This window comes from Peromyscus californicus, unplaced genomic scaffold (genome assembly GCF_007827085.1).
Source record: "Peromyscus californicus insignis strain IS unplaced genomic scaffold, ASM782708v3 Scaffold_4__1_contigs__length_199733344, whole genome shotgun sequence".
In the NCBI taxonomy this organism is placed as follows: Eukaryota; Metazoa; Chordata; class Mammalia; order Rodentia; family Cricetidae; genus Peromyscus; species Peromyscus californicus.
Window position 1 is genome coordinate 103,093,185 of NW_026294562.1, and position 25,007 is coordinate 103,118,191.

Here is a 25,007-nt window from a genome sequence, read left to right on the forward strand (position 1 = left end):
TCTCTGCCACACCTTTAACTCCTGGGAAAAAGCTCATTCACCCACATGTCTTTTCCAGTGAACCCAGAGGGCCAGATTTCCAAAGGTTGTAGCAAAGGTTTCTTTCTCTCTCTTTTTAATTGATAATGTCAGATAAGTCTAAATTTAATTTTTTCCTGGTCTCTGAATGGTAGATAGTTAACTCGTGGTAACAGTTAATTACTGTTTCTTATGCTCACTTTCAGGGTGGGGTTGTTTTTTTCCAGATGTATATGTTAGGTCTGAGTAGGGCTGTCCTGTCCCTAAACCAGCAGGCCCTGCCCCAGAAGATCTTCCCTGTAGGGACGGTCTAGGTACCAGTTCCAGTGTTAGTGGGAAGAGGAAGAAAGACACATGAGTCATCTGAATGTCAGCCCAAACTTATCAGCATTTCCTCTCACCACGAAACACTGCCAAAGCGAAGCCATCCCTCTTCAAAGCTAAGGACCTGAGTGTAAGAGAAGGGCGGGCCATGCCCAAGGCCGTGAGTGGTGAGTGAGAGCAGGGTCTTTTTGAAGCCAGCCTCAAAGGGCTAAGCCGTACCTGCCAATCAAGAGAGCTCTGCTACTCTCAGGCTGAGACTTGAAGCCTTGAGCCATGCTGTGCTCAGCTGTATAGTGATGACTTTGAGGTAAAGCTCTCTGAAGGGTTTCGAGTTCAATGAGCCACCTTCTAAGTGCCCCCTATAAGTCTGGCGGAGGAGAGGCTACAGAGAGATGTCACACAATGTGTGCTCTAAGGGAGAGAGCACCCTACCCTTCCCAGAGCTCTGGCTCTGTAAAAGTCAAGGATGTGGACTTGGGAGGTAGAGGACTGCATGCGAATCCCTCTTGCACCCTCCATGTGTGTGGCCCTCAATCAAGTCACTTCAATTCTGAACCTTATTTTTCTCATCTGGGACCTTGAAGGTTTTTATTTGATTTTATTTTTGTTGAGAGACTGCTTAGACAGGCACTGCGTCCTGAGGCCAAACCATTTGCTGGAGTGAGTTCCCCATGACTCCTGCTGTTACCTGCCTTGTCTCGCTGTGGGAGGGCCGAGGTTCAGAGGGTCTGGGGGTACCTGCAGGTACACCTCCTTGCCTTCATCTGGCAGTATATCCAGTCCAGGATCCCACAGCTCGTGTGTGTTCAGTGATCCTGGATCCTGTGGGTGTCCTTCTTTTTATACTCAGTCTTTCTGGCCCAAGTCTACAGGCCCTGGGCCCCAGTCCCTGTCTCTCTACTTGACTGCTGTCTGCATGTCTCCATCCCTAGCAATGATTACCTGTTGGATCTGGTCCACGGTGATGTCTGCTGTGGTTCTCCACAACAGGCCTCAGGAGAAGTAGCAGGCTGGGCTGAGCTTGAGCTCACGAAACCCTCAGCCCTCTCTTTCCAGCCTGGTCTCTTGGGTACTTTTCTTCAAGGTGCCTCTTCCCTTGTACCACACCCCGTGCTCCCAGGAAATCACTTGCTTGCATCTCCTGCAACATCCATCCCAGAGAGGCAAGATTTGTCCCTGGGCTTTGTTGATAATGAGAAGATTTTCACTAACAACACTCAAGGGCCCAGAGTTTTACACTAAGGATACAGCCTTTGTTCCCATGATCTCATCTGGTCCTCACAACAACAGAGGAGACAGTAAGTTACCACAGGACATGACAGGAAGTTCAAAGGAAGGACAATGAGACCTAGGAAGTGAAATGACTTGTTCATTTTAACAGTGATGATTGGAGGCCCAAGAGTGAGTGATCTGGGGCTATGAAATACGAAATCCCTCTTGACTTGGTTTGCTGGCTCTCCGTTAACTTTCATCATGGCCGTAGGAATAGGAATCTGCCTTTGCAGAAGCCTCTGGGTCCAGAAATAGTTGCTCTTCCTCTTTCTTTCCTTTTCAGGGTAAGCTGTATTAGTTATGTTTTTCTTAGCTTATTGATTCAGTGGCCTGAGCTCTCCCAATTGCTCATGACAATCTCAGCTTCCAGGCCAGTGACATTATTCTGCTGACCTTGGTAGAGGTGAGCATTCTTAGAACTCATGGTGTTTAGAGAAACAGAATCTAAAACTGAGGGGAAGGGAAAAAATATTTTGGTTCTCATGGCTAGTGAGCACCCTTCTATTTCCTACCTCACATCCTAGACCTGTATATTCTGTACAAACCAGAAACTGCCATGCTTACTGGCTGTTTGTTAAGAGCATGGGTTTAAATTACCAAACAGTACCTGTACACCTTCCAGCTATTGCCAGTTAGCCAAGCTGAGTCTTCACTCTGTTATTGGTCCCTTCAATACAGCTGCTCTGATGGATGGGCTGTATTGTAAGATCTGGGACTCTTACGCGCACGAGACTTGCTGCCTCACTTCTCTTGCTATGAATTGTGCTCCTTTGTCAAAAGCAAGGTCATACAGGAAGTCATCGTGATGAGTAAGTTATTATGGTTTGCATAGGAACTATTTCCAGAAGGCTCATGTGTTAAAGGCTTGACTGCCAGTCAGTGTGATTTGGGGAAGTGATTGGCTATGACAGCTCTCACCTCCTGGGTGGATTTATTCATCCGTGGAGTCATAATTTGATGATGCTGTTGGAAAGTGATATAAACTAGGAAGTGGAGGCACATCCTGTACTTCTGTTCATGTCCACCATGAGGTGAACGGCTTTACTGTGCCTTGACACAAGCCCATGGAAACTGAACCAAACAACCACGGCATAAAGCCTCTAAAGCGGTGAACCCAAATCGACCCTTAGATTGACTTTATCGGTCATTTTGTTATGGTTATGAGAAGTGACTCACACTTACGGCACTTGTTAAATACACAGGCGATGGTGACAGTTGCACTGTGAGCACGAAGGGAGACCCATGTTCAGAACGGCTTTGCACTCTGTAAAGATAAATAGAGCCCCTTTATGGTGAAAGGGATCCGCATCTTTCACAGCTGACTGGCTCCCTTGAGTGCTGGTCATTCATCATCCTGTGTGCAGTGTCAGCCTTTGTCGTTGGCATTTTGGGTTCTTAGCAGAAGAGGAACCGGATCAGCCTTGACGGACCCACTTTCAGCTTCTCTGCATACCACTGGGGCCTTTTATTCACAACTCTTTAAAAATTCTGTTTCTTTATTCTTTCACAATTTCATACACACATTTCATAAAATGTATTTTGGTCATTTTCATCTCCCATTACCCCCTCTCATTCCCTCCCCACTCACACTGTACCCCTTCTTTCTCCCAACAAGTCCCCCTCTTATTTTCATGCCTTTTTTGGTTGTTCTTGTTTTCTGTTTTGTTCTTGTGTTTAATTACAATTGTTTGCATGAACATGGGTACCAAAATCTCCTGTATAAACATTGAGATGTTGGCAAAGTATGAAGCCTTCAGCCCTTCAGGGCCAGGGTCATCTTGTCTACCTCACTTTGCCCCTCCTGCTTATGGAGCATTTTTCTCCCATGGGTACCTTTTAGAAGGTCACATAGGGTGGAGCAGGTGCCAGCATTGGTGGCATCAGATAGCTGGCACCTGCTGTGGAATCCCCTGATGCTGGAGGAGGAGAAGCCAGCTAGGGGCCATATGCAATGTCTGCTCTGTGGTCATGAGGAAGATGATGAAGACAGCTGTGAGGGCTAAGGGTCCAACTCTGTGGACACTTGGAGGACTCTGAAGTGGAGAATGAAGCAAAAGATACTTTTCTTTTTTTGAGAAGAAGCTCTTTGGGTGGATGCAGATGAAGATAAGGAAATCATTGATATGATGAGTAGCCAGCCATTGCTTCCAAAAGAAACAATGGAAATGCCAGTGGAAATAAGTTCTGGAAAGATAAACATCTAAACTGAGGGCTGTGGTGCAAAGCCTGTAATCCCAGCACTTGGGAGGTGAAGGCCAGAGGATCAGGAGTTCCAGACCAGTCTGGGCTACCTCATGAGACCCTGGATTTTAAAACGACAAAACAAAAGAAACATTAGAAGAGAATTGAGTTCCAGCATGCCAAGGTCCTGGGATCGGAAGGTTATCTGCACAATCAGAGACTGGTAAACAGCAAATATCGCCTGAGGAACGTGAGGAGGTGGGGGTTGAGCTGCTGTAAAGGCAACTTCTTTTCCAAGAAACATCCTGAAGACCTACCAGCATGCCGATGCCAAAGCGCCAGGCACTGTTTGGCACTCCGTGAGGCAGTTCCACCTACATGCACCAATGGTGATCGTAACTGGATTAGATCATGCTGTTGCACTGTTTTGGGTTGATGTCAAAACAAATCCTAGAAGCCAGAGCTTCTGGTTAGGGAACTTTCCCATCTTTAAGGCTTGTTTTAGTGCTGATGTAGATGAGGTTTTAGCCGTGAGTACCCACAGAAAGGGTCCTTTGTATCTGTGAGATTCGGGCTAGAAAGTTAATTCCTGTGTATTAAGTAAGATGTTTGAAAAAGAAAGTAGGGGATCTGAAATATCCCCAGATGGCTCTTTCTTACCCATCAATCGCATCATTTAATAGTCTCACTTGCTATCAATCAAGACCAAAGAACTGATTGGTAGCATGAAGATAATCGACAGGGTGGAGGTATCTACCTCTCTTCTAGGGTAGGAAAGTTTGTGCTTGGGATGTGCATTGACAGATTTGCTCATGAAGGCAGTTTATATGCTTTAAACATCGCCATGTTGAGGAATGAACAGTCTGCACCTTGTGGTTCTGTTTGCTGAATGGTGAGCACATAGAATCAAGATTCTTAAACCAAAGCCAATAGCAACCAATACGGGTGTTACTTCTCTGACCTCAGTCCTGCCTCAGAACTGACTATGAAAGAGGCAGCCAGTGGTTCATGTTCCCTCTGGTACAGTTTCCTAGCTTGCAAATCATATTTAAAAAAAAAAAAAAAAAAAGGCCATGGCTTTTTCTTACAGAAGTTTCACCGTGGAGAACGAGAAAGGCAAGGCCCTGAAGGATGGCCGCCCAGGTCCTCAGACTTCTGAAGAGATTGTTTGAACTCCAGTTCTTCCACAGATGAAGCATGCCCTGACACATCTCAGAAACTTCCCAGATGTGCAACAGTACACAGATGATGATTGGTGGAACAAGCTGTGCTTAAGTTAAAGGAACTGTCCTAATAAACATATGGAAACTTTTGTTTGAAAACAACAGTCACATGGGACACAAATACATTCACAATCATTTGCTGTCATTGCTGGGGCACATCCAGACAAGACAGCAATGCCTGTGGGTCAGTAAAGGGCAAAGAGATAAACCACTCTAGAGATAGTCTCAGGGAACAGCATCTGCTTTACTGTACGTGGGCATCCACTTATATAGTGGAAGCCTGGTGACTGAGATTGATTAGCACACTTCCTCGGACTGGATAGGAGTGCTCATATCACCAATGTCTATGCAGAAGAAGCTCAGAGAAGTAGCCATGAGGAGGGCAGACTCATTCTCAGGCCAGCTACCAGCTACTCACACTACTTCAGACTTCAGGGTTCTGACTTCTGGGAATACTCAGGAGCATGGTGTGCCATGCTTCTTATTTAGAAACTCAGTATGCCCAGTAGGCTGGCCGCCAGGTCATGCCTGCATTTTCCCCTACAGTTCCCCCTCTATCATTTTGCTTTCCTGAGAGCAGAGCCTCCTAATCAACAAGCAGAGTATGCCAACCAGTATATTACAACTAAAGAGATAATAACATAGGTAACTAGATTATAAGCATTATGAAAGCAAAGAGGGTATCTGGGCATGGGAATGGTGTCATTCTGAATTTTAGAATTTCCCTTATAGGATGCATATCAGGAAATAGGTTGGCGTCATTAGCAAACAGCTGAGGACAAGGTCCTCTGACCTCCACCCCGATGACAAGGGAGGGTTGGGTACCAGTGCCCAGTACTGTTCAGTGCTGACATTAGAGTCAATGCAGGAGGGTTGGGTACCAGTGCCCAGTACTGTTCAGTGCTGTCATTGGAGTCAATGCAGGAGGGTTGGGTACCAGTGCCCAGTACTGTTCAGTGCTGTCATTGGAGTCAATGCAGGAGGGTTGGGTACCAGTGCCCAGTACTGTTCAGTGCTGTCAATAGAGTCAATGCAGGAGGGTTGGGTACCAGTGCCCAGTACTGTTCGGTGCTGTTAGTGGAGTCAATGCAGGAGGGTTGGGTACCAGTGCCCAGTACTGTTCTGTCAATAGAGTCAATGCAGGAGGGTTGGGTACCAGTGCCCAGTACTGTTCTGTCAATAGAGTCAATTCGGGAGGGTTGGGTACCAGTGCCCAGTACTGTTCAGTGCTGTCAATAGAGTCAATTCAGGAGGGTTGGGTACCAGTGCCCAGTACTGTTCAGTTCTGTCATTAGAGTCAATTCAGGAGGGTTGGGTACCAGTGCCCAGTACTGTTCAGTGCTGTCAATAGAGTCAATGCAGCAAGCAGACACATGTGCAGGATGGTTGCTTGCCTCCATCTCTTGCGGCTGCTCAATCTCATGCTTCATTGCTGGTGTCAGCTGTCCAGGGTCTGGGGAGCCAGACCAGGATGCGGTCCATTTTCTGGGAAGACACAAGGGAAACCTCTCCCAATGGTAAGTAATGGGGCTGGTGATTGCCATTTGCCTGTTCTTACATTTGTCCAGGTCACCAGAGGTAGCCTCATAGGCCCTGACAAAGGTGTTTATGAGCTACAGTATTTTCCTTGTCATCCGTTCTCAAAAACTTTAAAGTAAATAATGCCATATTAATAAGATGTTGAGGGTGAGCCTTATTCAGACCTATAGCCCCCCTTTGTATTTATCAATTTGTTCTTTGAGTTGTCTGCTCTCTCCACTACAGCTTCACCTGGGGGATTATTAAGAAATACCAGTAATGTGTTGAGTTTTCCATTGGAGACAAAATTGTTTAGAGGCAGAGGAGAGATACACAGGACCATTATCTGTTCTTGTAGTATACATGAGAGGCCTTCTCCCCTGTCAATGGTGTGGCCATAAGAAGGTGAGAATAAGTGTCTACTGTGACTTGAATTATGCCTACAAAATGAAGCAATATGCATGACATCCATTTGCCATAATGCCAGTGACTTTAGCCCCCCAGAGATTGACCTCTGGCTGCAGAGGTCCTGAAGGGAGAAAGGGAGCACAGGCATTACATCCTCAATTTGTTTCGATGTTTTTGATGATGAGTTAAAGCCGGAAAGGGGGTTCTTAAGGACCATACAGACTGATGAAAGTGATTGTGCATAGTCACCGAGTCCTGCCAGAAGGAGACCACTAGAGGCCGTGATGCCTCATCAGCAAGAGCATTTCCTTTATTTAGTATCCCCAGAAGAGGATTATGGGCTCTGATATGTGATACAAAGATAGAATGGTGTTGCCGTTGTAATAAAGCTAGCAAAGCTAAAATACAGAAGTCATGGGAAGATGTAATTTTAGTCTTTATGAATGCAGCAGGTAATCCAGGAGTAAGCTGAGCACAGTAAACACTGTCAGCATACAGGGTAGTAGGTGAGCACAGTAAACACTGTCAGTGTGCAGGGTATTAGCCGAGGTTTGTGTTTCATGGTTATGAGTGCACAGTAAATACTGTCAGTATACAGGTTAGTAGCCAAGGATTGTGTTTCATGGCTATGAGCACAATTTTTAACTCTAAATGTTGTGAGGAAGCTCTCCCTGGTACAGCCTTCCAAATTTTAAACTCTTGGGTAGCAGTATTGAGTATCACACAAGTCATTCTTCCATGGGAATAGCATTAGTGAATATTATATTCAATATAGGTACAGGGTTTGAACCGACAGGAGAAAAGCTCTTTTCAGTGGTTTATCTTGAAACATGTATGGGCTTCCATGGAGGATAGTGATTATCCAATCTTCCTGGGAAACCAAAAATATTAGCTTGGAACGAAGAGTGACTACTATAAAGAGAATTATCAGTTATATGTTTATTGAAAGGTCAAATTATAATATCCAGCTCCACAGTAGTTATGTGTCTCTGTGTCTCATCTGTCTTAACAAGATACATAACACATCCAACTGTGTCATAATCTTTGAAGGGAAATTTGAGGAAAAATGGACCCATTCAATAGGATGGTTTGGGTTTTAAAACAGTAGCCCAGTGGGAACGGGATGAGTATCTGTCAAATGGGCAATCAGTTCCTTGGTGGGATCTCATCAGAATAGTTTTAGTGCATTTAGTGACTCCTTAACCTTGCTTAGAGACAATAGAGCTCTGTGATCTATGAATGTCACTGAGAAAGGGTCTGGGTCCCCTTCTAGTGTCTGAAAGAGGGCAAGCAAATCGCCAGTAGTGACCTATAGAAACGGCCTGATTCAATTAATGTCTCCCAATGGCTTTTGAAGAGCACCTAGCATGATTTGATTAGAAATTTGAAATTAAGGAGGGTTTACAGATATGATGTGTAAATCCATAAGGGATCCCAGAAGATTAAAAGGCAAAATTTGCTGTATTTTTGTCAGAGGCAACTTTGAGACCTCTAGTGTTTAAACTGGTCAGAGCTAATTGAAAAATTTCCTCTAATTTGTTAGAATCATAATGAGCAAGCAAAATATCATCCATATAATGAATAAATGTGACAGAGGGGTCATTTAACAAAGGATGTAAAGCCTGAAATACATAATGTTGACACATAGTAGGACTATTTTTTCATTCCTGAGGCAATACTTTCCATTGCCATCTTTGAGCGGGATATGCATTGCTTGGCACAGGTAAAGAAAGAGCAAACCTTTCCCTATCCTCTTGTTGTAGTGAAAGCAACCTTTGATATCTAAGACTATAATATATCTATTAATATGGATGGCAGTACCTTGTGGGAGACCAGGCTTTAAAGACTTCATTCTTTCATTTGTAAATTAATAACTCTTAAGTCATGTAATAATCTCCATTTTCATTTAGCTTTTTTGTTTTGAATGACAAAGATAGAATTCCAAGGAGTGAGTCTTGGTTCAGTATGCCCCAGGTATTTCTGTTCTTATACTAATTCCTGAGCATGTTGCAGTTTCTCTTTACTTAAAGGCCATTGTTCTACCCATACGGGTTCATCTGTTTTCCATTGAATGTTTATGGGCTCGGGAAGTGAAACAATGGCCCCTAGTATTGGGGGTGAGGAGGCAGTTCCTTTCTCATGATCTCTAGGTCCTCATAAAAGGCTTTATCAGCAGTGGTAAGCACGGCCCCAGCCATTTCTAATACATCTCTTCCCCAGAGATTATTAGATATGCCTTCAAAAATCAAGGACTTAGCTTTTCTGGTGGGCCTATCAGAGTCCTTCCATGTAAGAAAGGTCAAGGGTGTTTTAGAATGGACAGGACCAATACCTTCCACAGTAGGACCTGCAGTTAGAACCCACACAGGGGGCACCTCCTCTGCCCTAATAATGGAGATATCTGCCTCTGTATCTATAATACCCTTAAATAGTTTTCTTTCCCAATATATAACCATCAGGGCTTTACTGACTTGATAGTTACAGTCCAGTAAACCATAGGTTGTGACCTGTTCATATCCATCTGACTTGAGAGAGTCTTTTGGGGAAGGACCCTCAAATGTCTTTAATCCCAGTGCTTGGGAGGCAGAGGCAGGTGGATCACTGAGTTCAAGGCCAGCCTGGTCTACAGAATGAGTTCTAGGACAGCCAGGGATACACAGAGAAACCCTCCTTGAAAACTAAAACAAAAAAAAAACCGAATAAACAAACAAACAAAAAGACCATCTTGTGGGCGGGGCTGAGGGCTTCCAGGGTGGTGGTGGGGGGTTATAGGAACCAGGAGCTGTCTATCTTACCATATTTAGATTACAATCTTTTACCCAGTGCTTGCCCTTTGGACATCTGGGACATTTAGTAAGTGACTCTTTGGAAGTACCCTTTTTCTGCTTTGGGCAGTTGCTCTTAAAATGTCCAGTTTGTTCACAGGACCAACAGGAGGCATTAGACTTTAGGGCTGCCCCAAGAGCTGTAACACAAATTGCTAAATGGTCTTATTAATAAAAAACCTGGAGTCAGATATTGGGGTGAAAGCTGAAAGATCAGAGGAATACAACAAGCCAGGCACAAGTTCTTACCACTTAGGAAATCCTCAGCCCAAGAGAGCTACTTCCTGTATACCCACACCTCTATACCTTTCTGTGCCCTGCCATCTTACTTCCTCTCTCTGCCCAGCTACATCACTTCCTCCTCTCACCCAGCTCTATTACTTCCTGTCTATCTGTACAGACCTCCAGACCTCTATGATTAACTAGTGCTGGGATTAAAGGCATGTGCCACCACGCCTGGCTTTGTTCCCAGTGTGGTCTTGAACTCACAGAGATCCGGATGAATCTCTGCCTCCGGCATGCTAGGATTAAAGGTGTGTGCTACCACTGCCTGACCTCTATGTTTAGTATAGTGGCTGGCTTTTTCCTCTGATCCCCAGGCAAGCTTTATTTGTTAGAACACAAATAAAATATCACCACAAAGAGCCTCTGCAAAGACAGTGGCAGTATACATCCGAGTCCCTATTTCTTGAGATGTCAAGATCCAGTCACCCAGAGGAGCATTCTTTATTGGACCATCTGTAGCTGTGGTCCCATCATAAACAAGTGGGCGCACCAGCATGCCAACCGCCTCAATATGCTGTACTTTCCATTCCACAGAACTTTAGTCTCACCAGAAATTTAGTAAAAGGCTCAGTAGGTCCCTGTCTTAAATCTTTGAAATTTGCTGTGTCCCCTGAAGAGGGCACAACCTTCCAAGCTCTTAGGGCACACAGACAAACTTGGTTAAAACACTGAAGAGATCCAGAAGCCTGCTCAGCAGGTGGTGAGAATGTTACTTCCCTCTGTAACATCTCCACATTCAATGCTACACCTGAGTTTCCATTTCTCTCAGCCTGAAGTTCACATTGATGGTAATAATGTGCCTTCCAAATCAAAAAAATCCTGAGGGTTCATACACCCTCAGACCAGCTGTTTATAATCCTCCGGTGTTTTAATTCATGCTTATGGATTCTAATAATTGCATTACATATGGAGACTGACATCTGTCATCTCGGCACAGCCTGCAACTGCTGGATGGTTTTAAGGTCATGAGGATGCCATGTTAAATAAAGGTCTCTGTGGGGCAGAATTTAATTTCACTGGAAAAGCCGAGACTTTGGGCTGCACATTTGGCCGGCAATCATCACTACTAGCACAAAGCCATGAAAAAAGGATCTAAATGTGGTAGCAGCCGAGATTCCTCACCTTCCAAGCTACAGCGTTCAAGCAATGCAATCAAGGGAGGGTATAAAGAAGAAGGAGTTGCCGAGCGGCCTTCACCTGGACCACTCTTCCCACGCCTTACTGACTTCCTCCTTCTTGCCAGAAGTGTCCTTTCAGATGCAGCAAGAATTTCTATCAGCGCCATCTTGATTTCCTCCCTGTTCTTCTTCACTGACCTTATCTCTTTCTGCTACTAGAAAAGCTACTCCCTTAACTACGCCCCCACCCCCACCCATAGCCCCCACCCCCACCCCGCAGATATCCGATTATAGCCATAATAATGGGATAGAAAGATCCAGACAAGGAACGTCCAGTCCTAACTTCCTGCCTCCGTGTATTATTCAAAGCTCCCTGCCACAGCTCTAGATCAAAAAGCCCGTCTATAGAAAACCAAGGATTTATCTGTAGGAACTCAGACCAAAACTTTGCTAACTCCTCTTTTAGCAGGCGCTTTACTACCTGAATTTGAGCTGCTCCTTGACCCGGTGGCAAATTGCCCATTCTGCACCCCTCCCCCACCCGCCCGTTTCCTCTACCAGGGGCTGCCTTTACCCTATGTACTCACATGCCCCCACATTTGGGCACCAAATTGCTATGGTTACTGGGGTGTCCCCCAACAAGACAGCAGTGCCCGTGGGTTGGTAAAGGGTGCAGATATAAACCACTCCTGAGATGGTTTCAAGGGAACAGCAATTGCTTTAGCACACGTGAACAACTGCTTATACAGTGAAAGTCTAGCGACTGAGATTGGTTAGCATAACCTTGGACTGGATAGTGAGCCCTTATACTGTACGGGTTACAGCTCTGAGGGGAAAGGTTTCCTCAATACAAGTGTTGCAGCTTGAGGGGGAAAGGTATCCTGGTAGTCAGGAGCCAAGGAATACCACAAAGTCACACAGCACAACAAACTTCACGTAAGATTCACTGGGAAAGACACAAGAGGGTGGTTGCCTCTGCTTGGGCAAGAAGCCGCAAAGTGCTGAGCTGGAGGCAGGCTTTTTATAGATTTCTTGGGGGGTGGAGCTTTCCAGGATGGGCATTTCCAGCATAGGGATTGGTGGGATTTCAAGTCCTGAGCTTGAGAAGACTCAGGGATTGGTGGGTTTTCAAACTCAGCTGTGAGCTTGGATCTTTTACCCTGCACAAACCACCAGGGTCTCCGTGTGAAAGAAGTACATTCAAGGAGATGTGGAGAGTGCAGACTGGTTGGCAGGCCGGCTGCTGCTTACTGTGCTACTTCAGACTTCAGTGCTGCGGCTTCTGGGAATACTCAGGAGCGTGGTGGGCCCTGCTTCTTATTTAGAAGTGCGGTATGCCAAGTAGGCTGGCCGCCAGGGCATGCCTGCATTTTCTCCTACAGGTGCTGTCCATTCTGAGAGGTTACCAATGTGACTCCTGTCTAGACCTTGTGTTGCTCACCGATCCTTTCTCCCTGTTCTTTCCAATGTCCTAAATATCTTAATGAAGCTACTAGCCATTGCTGATAGACTGGCATGCACCCCTATCTCTTTGGATTTCACTTTTCAGGAGGCTAAACTTAGATGAAAAAATCAGAGACCCTCTCATAGACTGTGCCCACTGACAGCATTCATTTCTTTTGTTGGTGCCCCTCAGGACCCTCCTGCGTGGGGTTGTAATGCTGTCCTTGTTCATTTTTTAAAAGCCTCAGCATATTTTAAAGAAAGACTTGTAATTCCTTTCCTGAGGTCCACCTCCACCAAAGGATTTGATTCTAGAGATTTTCCCATGAGGCGATTGTAAGGATTATGTCCTTAATTACGTCACTAGCCTGTGATGGCGTCCCAGCCTAAAAAGCGAGCGTGCTCTTTCTGTGCTCTCTTTCTGTACTCTCTGCTTCCATTCTCTTCCCTCCACTCGGTCTCTCTGTCTCTGTCTCTGTCTCTCTCTCTCTCCCTCTCTCCCTCCCTCCCTCTCTCCCTCCCTCCCTCCCCCTCTCTTCCAATAAAGCTCTAGAAAGGTAACTATGGCTCGTGATTCTTCTGCCAACCAGCACTCACCTCCGTTGGCATGGCTGCCACAGGCAGCCAGCCACGAGCACCACCCCTTAACCAACAGCAATAGTTAGAGTTAGTTGAAAAATATGAATGCCATGAGACTGGATATCACTGAAGTCTGAACTGCCTGCTCATGCACCTTATGCCTTCTGGGTCTGTTTGAGCCTAATTATGACATCTATTCTACTTGATCATGTGGTGCTTTTGTACGGGTCCAATTTCCTATTGTATGTTCAAATTAATAACGAATTCATGGGCAGTAACTGGAGGCCTATTAGATCTGAATTTGAAATGTGCCCCACAGTTCATGTGTGAATTCTTGGCTCCTAGCTAATGTTGGTTTTGGGAAGTTCTAGAAACTTCCTATTTGGAGGAGGTAGGTCACTGGAGGTGTGTCTTTGAAGGTCATGTCTTGTCTTGGTCCTTTCATGCTTCTCCCACTTGGCTTCCTGTCTGTTAAGAGTTGAACAGCCTCGTTCTCCACATGTTCCCACTGCTGTCTGTTCTGCCTGTGTGCATGGAGACAAATCAGCACAGAGTGAGTCTTTGAAATCCTGAGGAAGAGAATCTGCCCTTTACGCTCTTCTGTTGGGTATTTTGATCACAGTTATAAGAAAAGTGACTAGTACAAATGTAGAACTTTTGCTGTCCCTAAACATGACCATTGCGTATCAGAAGCTAAGCGTAATGGGTGACTCTTGCCTTTCTGCTGAGCTACGTCCCCAGGGCAGTAGTATGCCTTTTTGTTTATATTTTTTCTGGTAGGATGTCTTTTGCCATGCAGATTTGTAAAAACTCTGTGTGTATTTGATCTGTGTGCATTTTTGTGTTTTTGTGTATGGTGTTAGGCACAGACATGCCCATGGCACTCGCCTGTAGAGGTCAGAGGACAATGTCACCCATCAGTCCTCCCTTCTACCTGGAGATGGGAGCTCTTGTTCACTGTGTGTGGCATGTTCTAGGCTAGCTGCTCTGTGACATTCTGGGAATTCTCTTTTCTCCACTTCCCACCTTGCTGTAGGGGTGCTGAGAGTCCAGATGGTGCTGCCACATCTAGATTTATGTGGATTCTGGTGACCCGAAATCAGGTCCTCGTGACTGAATGGCAAGTGTTTTACACACTGGGCCATCACTCTAGCCTCCAAGTTTTATTTTATTTTGTGTTCTCTAGGTGAATTTCTTGTTTACAATTTTTTATTAATCCATTTTTTGCATGTATGCAAACATCCTGACCACAGTTTCCCTTCCCCCCTCTCCTGCTCCCTCCCCTCCCCTCTCTTCCAGCCCCTTCTCCCATCCCCTCCTCTTTTGGCTCCCTTCAGAAAGGGAGTCAACAAAGCATGGCATATCAAGTTGAGGCAGGACTGAGCTTCTCCCCCAGCATCAAGACTGAACAATGTAACCCAGCATGGGGAATAGGTTCCCCAAAGCCAGCTCAAGTGCCAGGTCCTGCTCCCACTGCAAGGAGCCCCACAAACAGACCAAACTACACAACTGTGGCACACACACAGCGGGCCTAGGTCGGTCCCATGCAGGCTCCCGAGCTGTTGGTCTAGAGTCCCTGAGCTCCCACAAGCTGGGGTCAGCTGTCTCTGTGGGTTTCCCCACCAAGATCTTGACACACACACCTCACCCCTACCCCTGCTCTACAAGTCCTCCTCCCTCTCTTCAGGACCTCTTCACAGGACCCCTGGAACTCGGCCCAGTGCTTGACTGTGGATCTCTGCATCTGCTTCAATCAGTTACTGGATGAAGGTTCTGTGATGACAGTTAGAGTAGTCACCAATCTGATTAAAGAGATGGCCAGTTCAGGCACCCTCTCTATTATTGCTAGGAATCTTAGCTGGGCTCATCCTGTGGATTCCTGGGAGTTTCCCTGGCACCCAAAATGAAGACATCTCTTTCAATACTCTCCCTCTCCATCCAGCCCCTAGCCTGCCCAACTCTATCCCTCATGTTCACCCCCCACCCCTGGCCCCAGTTTACCCAGGAGATCTCTTTTATTTCTCCTTCCCAGGGAAATCCATGCAAACCCCTTTGGGCCCTCCTTGTTACCTATCTTCTCTGGGACTGTGAATTGTAGCCTGGTTATCCTTTAATTTACACCTAATATCCACTTATGAGTGATTTTACATACCATATTTGTTTTTCTAGGGCTGGATTACCTCACTTAGGATGATTTTTCCCCCCTAGTTCCATCCATTTGCCTGCAAATTACATGATGTCATTGTTTTTTTACAGCTGAGTAATATTCCTTTGTGTAAATGTACCACATTTTCTTTATCCATTCTTTGATTGAGGGGCATCTAGGTTGTTTCTAGGTTCTTACTCTCGAATTTTTAAAGTACACTTTGCTTATATAGAATTTTTTCTTGCCATGCATATTTTTTTTTGCTTTAGTAAATGTTTTGGAATTACCCAGTAGTGAATTTTTATACAACTTCAGATTCTTATAAAAATAAAGGTTAACATGATTTCATTGCACAAAGGAAAGAAACCTGAACCAAACTATAAAGACTGAAGTTAGGGCTATTTGCTTGAGTGAATTTTTATTGTACAGCATTACACTCATTAATTTGGCCATTCTGTAGTATTTATTGAGTTTCTTCTCTGAGCACTGGACCACTTAGAGTCTTCTTCTCTGAGATAAACATGGCCGGTTAGAGTCCTAGGGGTAGAGTTAGCTGCGTTAAGAGGCCAAACATTCACGTCACATTTTTGATATAAACAATTTTGGTAATGGCTGCTTTGACATCCTTGTTCCTCAGGGTGTAGATAAGAGGGTTGAGGATTGGTGTGAGAATAGCATACGCCACATTGCCCATGATGTGGAAGTCCAGGGGCAGGTCAGCCCTGTAGGCCACATAGGCTACAGCAATGGATGAGTAGTAGGTGCCCACCACCAGGAGGTGGGAGCTGCAGGTGGAGAAGGCTTTGGAACGCCCTTCCCTGGAGTTGATACGAAGCACTGAGGCCAGGATGCAGGCATAGGAGAGAAGCACCAGGAGGAGAGGGAGGAAGGATACCACCATGGCGATGCAGAAGCCCATGAGGGTCTGGGGGGTGGTGTCTGAGCAGGAGGACTGGACCAGAGCCAGGTGGTCACAGAAGCAGTGGTAGATGTAGGCGATGTTATTATATACCATCTGAGAGGTCTTTACTACTGCTGGGACAGGCAGGAGGAGGGCGGTGATCCAGGCACTGGCTGCCAGTGCAGTGTTTGTCTGTGGGGTCATGTGGACAGGGTAGTGCAGAGGGCGGCAGATAGCCACATAGCGGTCATAGGCCATGACCACCAGGATAAAGGCTTCTGAACATGTGAAGCTTTGGAAGAGGTACATCTGCAGTAAGCAGGAAGGGAAGGTGAGGAAGTGATCTCCCAGCAGGAACAGGGACAGCATCTTAGGGACAGTGGTTGTGGTGAAAAGGATGTCCAGGGCGGAGAGGTTGATTAGGAAGAAGTACATGGGCTTGTGGAGGCTGGGCTCTGTCACCACGGCCACCAGGATCAGGGTGTTCCCCATCAGGATGAGCAGGTAGAAGAGGAGGAAGAGGAAGAAGACAGGAAGGTAGAAGGGCTCTGGCAGAGAGGGGATGCCCACCAGGTAGAAGACAGTAGAACCATCTACCGATCCATTGCAGGTTGTAGCCTCCATAGTGGAACAGAACTGGAGGTCTGGGTCATGGGTGACTGGAACATCTGAAAACCAGAAAAAGAAACAATTCTGTTGTAATAATTCCATAATGTTTATCCTTAATTAATCTGTTATCATGTATTTATTTATATAAATAATATATATAAACAGTTATTTATAACCAACTCCAGAGGACTGGGGGTGGCCTGTGAGATTGGCTTCTACCATCTGAGCCCCAAATCTGTCAAATATCAATCAACAGTCTACTGTAGCATGAATCTTAGAGAGTCTTATTAATAAAATCAAACCTGAGGCCAGTTATTGGGGTGAACACTGGAAAATCAAAGAGCCAGAACAAGCCACAGCTACCTCACCTCACCAGATCCTCAGCTGGTCTTGTTTCCTCAGACTGGAGGCTACTGAGTCCTCATCCAGAATGGGTCTCTGCTGAACTGCTGCTCAAAAGCCTGAATGCTTAACTAGCCAAATGCTTAACCAGCCAAATGCTTAACCAGCCAAATGCCTTTAGTTTCTGGTCCTCAAGCCTTATATACCTTTCTGCTTTCTACCACCACTCCCTGGGATTAAAGGCTTGCTTTCTGGGATTAAAAGCATGTGTCACCATGCCTGGCTGTTTCCAATGTGGCCTTGAACTCACAGAGATCCAGAGGGATTTCTGTCTCTGGAGTGCTAGGATTAAAGGTGTGTGTGCCACCATTTTCTAGCCTCTGTATCTAGTGACTGTCTGTTCTCTGACCCCAGATAAATTTATTAGGGTACACAATATTTTGGGGAACACAATACCACCACAGTCTACCAAACAGAAGTTGTCATACATTGTTCAGGTGACAAAGCAAGAGAAGAAGACAGGACCAAGTTCCCGGCTTTCCTGTGGGAAAATCAGTTGGTTGGTCATTGAATCACTGTCATGAATGTGTTTGGAATGACTCCCTCTGGGGCTTATCTCAGACTCTACACTACATGGTTTAGGTTGGTGGATCTCTGACACCAAGTTCTTCAACCCACACTCTACTTTTGCACTCACTCAAAAGTTCCAGCATGTGGCTTTGGAGGGACAGCTTTGTCCAAGGTTCTCGGTAGCGCACTGAAGCTCACACATTCATCAGGCCTCCTCCTCGCTTGTGCTCCTCCACCTGGGACTCTTTGGACTGCATGGGAACTGGGTATCCGATCCTCTTCCTAGCAAGGTGTGGTAGGCCATGACAACCCAGCACCCCACTGTAACAACTAGGAAAACCTGGATAAACAACGTAAGTCGTCATTTTGTTGAGATAGGGTCTCACATAGCCTAGCCTGGCTTTGCATTCACGATGTATCTGAGGCTGATCTTGAACTCCTGATCCTCTTGCCTCAGCCTGCCAAGTGCTGAGATTACAGGCGTGTACCACCACATTCTAAAAATCAAACTGAAGAAACACAGATTCAGTAAGGATGGGATGAGTTGGACTTCCACAGGCTGGCGGACCTTCCAGAGTGCAGTACAGTGAATATACTTTCAGAGTGAATCTTTTTTTCCCTCAGAGAGTATTTGACTTGGTGACTATCATGGGGCTGGCTGGAACTAGGCAGGGGAACTTGGGTATGAGAGAAACCAGCAAACTTTGTCACTCAAAGGAGACTTCCAAAGTAGATTAGACAGTCAAAGTACTCTGAATGTAGGATTAGTCTTTCCCATAAGTCATCTGAATTCTGGGGCTGTGCAGAGGGGGCTGGAGGGCTAGGCTTTACCGTTCTTCTAGAAGACTAAGATCTCTCCAGGAGCCACTGATACTTAAAAGGCCAGAGGGGAGGGCTTGCCCCTCACATATACACTGCTCTTCTCTCAACATTTCCCAAAGATTTGAAACTGTGTGTATGTGGGAAGGCAGGGTGTGGAGGCAGGTGGGAAGGACAGCTAAGGACCTTACTGGTAGCCTCCAAAATGAAGCATATCTCCCACAGGCATCACTGAGGAGACAGAGCCATACCCCAGGAGAGGTTAAACTCTGGGACTTAAGCAACCAGAAACCTAAAACAGGCACCAGTTACACTGCCTGCCTAAGAGAGAAATGGGAAGTGTGACAGGTGAGGCATGTCTGTCATCCAAAGCGTCCGTCCAGTGAACCTACTGTTAATAATGTTCAGCCCATGATAATATTATTAGATATGCAAAATCAGGAAAATATGACCAAGAGGGAAAATACACTCTAAATGACATACAAATGATCTAAGGCTGAGGGTATACAAGTCCCATGGTAGGTAGAACATTTACCTAGCATGTACAAGGCCCTGGGTTCAATTCTCACTATTGCATAGTAAAATGAAGTAAAATGTAAAAATGGATTAATTTTAGAAGTCTAACTACCTGAATGAGTAAACAAAGACATTAGTACGAATGCTTATATTTTATAGAGGAAAATTTTGTAAAAATGACTAAGAAATAGAGAATTTCCACAGGAACTTGGAGTCTATTTAGAAATATCCCAGAACTAAAGTGTCCAATATTTGAAATTAAGAACTTGATGAAGAGGTCCAGGTCTGATTCAACACCGCCTGTCAGCTCCAGTGCTAGGACTGAGCCTGGAGCTCTCCCTACAGACCCTGTGTTTTGTCTTGCTCTCTTAGGGGGTCTGGATGGATGGATTCCCTTACTTTCTCTATTCCTGTGGCCAACGGTGCCGTTTCATTGGCGAATCACCGTGTTTCAGAGGACATCTGTCAGTCTCTTTAAGTGTGGAGTGAAGCCTGTATCTCCATTAACAATGAAGGCTGGTGACATGTTTTTCTGGCCCTTAACAAGCCCTATTGGAAGTGTCTGGGAGTCCCCTCCACGGTCTGAGCAGGAAAGCAAAACAGTAGAGAATTAACCCACAATGACCTAGACCCAGCCTGCCTGGGCCTGCCACCTGATTCCCTAACGCTGAAGAGAGGCAAACTTCATTTTCCTGAATGCCTTGAAAACTCAGAGAAGTCAACTGTGCATCAAATGTCATGGTCTTGGGTCAAGTTGGGTCTCAAGGGACAGAAATTCCAAGCTGTTGAATCCAACCGCATCCTCTCCCCCTCCTCTGCTCCATCTATTAAACAGTGAGAGAGGTCAGTGCCGAGGCTCAAGGCTAGAAATGGAGAAGCCAGCAAACTCCTTACAGAGACAGACTTGAACCCCAAATGTCCCAGCCTGATATTTTGGCCACCCACAAGCCCTTCCTCTTGCCCCATACTTCTGTGACACCATCTCAGATGTCACCTCCTTCAAAAGCTGTCCCCAGTCCTGCTTGGCTCAGAGGCTCACAAAGTCCCTGTGCTTCCCTTCATCACCATCAAATTACTACTGTGGCTCTGGCTGCACCAGCCAGGAGCACTTTCAGGGTAGTAATGGAGTCTGAGTGTTTCTACTGAACAAGGCACCCCAACCCTTCCCGGGAGCTGTTACTGCAGGCAGGAACCATCATGTGGCTCACTTTGCTGGTGCTCATGAGACAGTGATGAAGGAGCCATTAGTGATCAGATTGGTTTAACCCAACCCTTTCATTATATGGAAGGGGACACAGAATGGGGCTTGGAAATGGGCTGTGATTGTCCCAAGATCTCAGGGGAAATGGATTATCAATATCAGAAATGGACTATCAGCAGGTCTCAGTGATCAGCCCCCGCCCCTCGAGCCAAGGATAAGTCTTCAGTGAGCCTGGCTGCCCTATGGATCTGGACCACTGGGCAGCCTAATAAGTTGAGACTTTTCTGCAAGTTAACACTTTTGTGCTCACCCCCAAAGCACTGGAAGTATTTGCTCCCCTAAACTGCTGTTCTGGTGGAGTGTGCTGAAGCTCACAAGGTCTGGGAGCTCTAGCCAAGAGGAGCCCAGAAAAGGCTTCTGAAAGAATTTGGCATTTGATACCATATTTTAGAAAGCATTGGCATAGAGCTATATCATTAGATCCCTTCCTCCCTTTATTCTGTAACTCAGAGTAAACTATTTTATTCTGAATTGCACATTCCAAAGGTGTTTTGGGCACTTCAGGTTACTAAAGCTGTGAAGGGGCCATCTCTCTGATAGGGATTTCCCTGCTGGAATTCTCTAGTAATCCATTAGTGAGCCAGAGAGAGGAAGAGAGGACACAGTCATCCAAATGCCCAGGCTGATGCTGCACTCCGCAGACAGCATCCCTACCACACAGTCCTGCTGGGGAGTGGTCATGCTTCCCCAGAAAATGAAGGAACAGAGGTCAGAAGAGGTCAGACCCTCCTCTGAGGCCACAGCCAGAGAGGTTGTTTCTTTAGCCAGCCAGTCAGTCACAAAGCTCTGAACCCACCTGGTAACCAAGAGTTCTGGCTGCTGGGCCAGCATTCCACCTTGATTGCTGTCTTTGGGCCTCTGAGCTCAGTCTTCACATCTGTCAAATGAGCATTTAGAGAAGATGACCTCCTCCAATTCCATAAACCTTTTTGAGGTCCTCTGTGCAGCTGGCTGAAAAGTTTAGAGGTGGCTATCTCACGGCCCAAGCCCCTAAATATGTACACCAAGAACCTCCCCACTAGTTATTGAGTGTGTGTGTGTATGTATGTGTGTGTGTGTGTGTGTGTATGTGTGTGTGTGTATGTGTGTGTGTGTGTGTGTGTGTGTGTGTGTGTGTGTGTGTGTATTCAGTGTGTGTGCACTTGTGGAGGCCAGAGGTCAATGTTGAGTGCTGTCCTCAGTCTCTCTCCTTGCTTTTCTAAGGAAGATTCCCACTGAATCTGGAGCTCACTGATCCAGCTGCACGGGCTGGCCGGGAGCTCTGCAGAGGCCCCCCCCCCCCGTCTCCGTCCTGCCCTTCCCCTAGCACTGGGGTCATAGCTGGGGGCTACCATGCTGTTTTAACATGGCTACTGGGGATCCGAACTCAGGTCCTCATGCTTGTACTGTAAGCACTTTCCTGACAGAACCAGCTCCCCAGGCCGGGCTCCGTTTTTAAACCCCATTTGCAAGCTTGATTGTTCAGTCACGGGGGCATTGCACTTCACTATAATCTGGAACTCCACACATGCTCACACAGGCTCACAGAAAAGGTGCGTGAAGCCCAGAATGTAAGTCTATTAGCTTCCGACTTAGACCTGGTTTCCATCCTGGCTCTACCACTTCCCTCTTTTCCTCTCTGACCTGAAGTTCCTTCACCATGATTCTGAGTTGAATGTGCTTCCATTAAGTACCTCCAGGTCTCCACAGTCATGGGCTTTGCCTCCTGGCAAGTCCCTCCTCCCAGACCTTTAGTTATCTACAGATGCACGTCTCTGATTGGCCTGCCACAGTGTCTGATCCAGGGTCACATAGACCAGATACATAGCTGATGTGCCTTTGGGGACCAGGATATCCACACGTCAGGTGGGTGTCTCCAGATTGTACTCTGGCCCTACAAGTTCCCAGTGTCCTTGACTTTCTCCTCCACCCTAGCCTTTGTCTGTTTCTGGGTCCTCCATCCCCAGCCAGCTCACCTGACAAATCTGTTCTACCCAGTGATCTTCTGTGGAGTTGTCACACCTGGACTTGATGGAAAGAGCCAGAGAGGAGCTGAGCCTTGACTCATTAAACCCTCATCCCCTCCCTTAATCAGACCTGCTGGGACTCTTCCTTCAAGCTGGCTCTCCTACGGGACCACAGAGCTGGCAAATAGCCAACAACTTCACGGGGTACAGTAGGAGCGCTGGCTCTGGGGTTTGCTGATAATGAAAATGGCATCATTAACAAGCCTCGTGGGTCCAGAATCCATCACCTGAAACAGTGCTGTGCTTAATTTCTCATCTCAATTTCATAACCACCAGGGAACATGGCAAGACTGTCCGCCCCTCCCTTTTAAGTTTGAGGCCAAAGGAAGGCGTTGAGGGTGGCTGTCTCACGGCCCAGCCCCCTAAAGATGGACAGCAGAACTAGAGAAATGGAGCAATGTGTGCAAACTCACAGGAGCGCAGAGTGCCAGAGCCAGGGTTTGCACCAAGACTCAGAACCTTTTCTCAAAAACACATTTTCCTAAGCTTTTATTAGTTTTTTAATTATCATACAGAACAATGAGTTCCATTATGAAATTTCACACATGTATGTCATTATTCTTTGCTCCTAGTCACCCCTGCTACCCTCTGTTGTGCCCCATCTCACTAGTCATTCTCCTCCAAATTCTGGGCCAGCAGTTCAGCAGTATGTCATCTATTGACCGGGACCTGAGTTTCACTGAGCCTCCAATTCCATATATGCACAAAGGGCTTAGTGATTTCATGATGTTTCACATTGGATCCCCTGGAACTGGAGTTACATACAGCTGTGAGCCGCCATGTGAGTGCTGGGAACAGAACCCAGGTCCTCTGGAAGAACAGCAGTGCTCTTAATTAATGAGCCATCTCTCCAGCCTGCCCCCATTGTAGAATATTGAATCAGTGTGGAGCTTTGTTAGATAAAACCCCCCACTTTTCACAGCCCCTTTGCTGCCCTTCCTTTCCCGAGGTAATCACCCCTTGACTTGGAATGCTTCTTCCAGACCTTTCTCAGCATTTTTGTCTATGTTGTTTTTCTTTTATCATAAATGAAAACAATTTGTAGCTACTGACTGCTGACACGAACAGCTGGCAGAATCTCTCTCCCATTCTGTAACCTCTTTGCTCCATTAACAGTTTCCTTTTCTGTGTCGTTTCGTGCAGGCTCACTAGCCAATGCTTGCTATAACTTCTGGGTATCAGAATCCTTTCAGCAAGTCTGTTTATTCTTGCACCTTGAAGCTTTCCCCTGTGTTTTCCTCTAGCGGGTTCAGGATCTCAAGTCTTCCATTGAAATCTTTGCTTCATTTTGAGTGAGTTTTGTATAGAGTGAGAGGTAGGGATCTAGTGTCATTCTTTTGTAGGTGAACACCAGATTTTCCCACCACCATTTGTTAGGCAGGCCATCTTTTCTCCAACGTATGCTTCTGGCCCTCTTGTCGAAAACCAGATAGCTTCCTTTTTTTTTTTTTTTGTTTTTTGTTTTGTTGGTGTCTCTCCTCTCCTTCTCTCTGTGTGCCTTTGTTAGTGAGGGATGTTTCTTCTAGACAATAAACAGGTCTTTTCTTTTAAATCCAGTCTCCCAGTCTATATTTTCGAATCACAGCTTTAAGATTTTTTGCATTTAACATTATTGTTGAGAGGGATTTGCTGATTCCTGTAATCTTGTTGATCATTTCATTTCCTGTAGGATTAGAATATTCTTTGTTCTTTTCTTCTTTGCTTGTCTTAAATCTGAGCTCTATTGATTTAGACTCTTCCACCTCTGCCATACTTTAAAAATTATTATTTATTTTAAAAGACATTTATTTTTATCTTATGCACATGAGAGCTTTGTCTTCATGTATGCATGTGCACCATGTGCATGCCTGGTGCCTGTATAGACCAGAAAAGGACATTGGCTCCTCTCTATGTGCATGCACAGGCAAGCACAACTGTGCACTTGCATATATCACACACATTGCCCTATTCTGTCCATAGCTACTCACTCTTTCATGAATAGAGACTCTGGGGTTTGAGATAAATTTGTCCTTGTGGATCTTTGTTTTGGTGTCACAAAGGTAAGTATTGAGCTTATTTCAAGAGAGTTCTACTTACCCTTAAGTTAAAAATAATTTGATAGATTTACCAGACTGATGATTCTCTTGCTTTGTTTCTTGTTCCTCAGACATTACTACAGGGATCCCTAATCAGCGGTAGAAAGCCACCATTTGACAGCACAAGAATACCTGGTGGCTTTTTGGTGTGTGTCACTGAAACTAGGAAAATGACATAGGCTAGCTGAGCTCACAAGGAGGCAGAATTGTAGTAAGTAGGAAACAAATAGACAAAAACAAAGCTTTAGATTTCCTTTTAAAATGTTTCTTATGTTATTCTGTTTTCCATAAGATAGAAAAATGTATTGGCAACAATTTCTTTGTGAAAATACAACATTCTAAGACTGACAGTTGCTGGATTTCTGAAGCATCTTAAAGAGACGGAAGGCAGAATAGTCTAGAGCCTGGCACCAGCAGACTGTGCTGTTTGTTTCAAACATCGAGGGGCAGACACCGTGGGAGAGGGATGTTTGCCAAAGGGAAGGGGATACACTTGGGCTTTATATAGGAGGCTTGGGGAATGGGAAGTTAATGCAGCTTCAGGGAGCTATGTACCAGCCCACAGTTT

At 45.7% G+C, this 25,007-nt stretch overlaps 1 protein-coding gene across 1 annotated transcript; it reads right to left on the minus strand.

The window, feature by feature from the left end:
- Positions 1-15,914: 15,914 nt before the first annotated feature.
- LOC128123922 (olfactory receptor 2AT4) lies at positions 15,915-16,865 on the minus strand. Its single transcript, XM_052760194.1, has one exon. The coding sequence runs from the start codon at positions 16,863-16,865 to the stop codon at positions 15,915-15,917; it is 951 nt and encodes a 316-aa protein (XP_052616154.1).
- Positions 16,866-25,007: the final 8,142 nt, after the last annotated feature.

Coding starts and splice junctions, on each gene's coding strand:
- LOC128123922 (XM_052760194.1), bottom strand. CDS start 16,865: ATGGAGGCTACAACCTGCAATGGATCGGTAGATGGTTCTACTGTCTTC.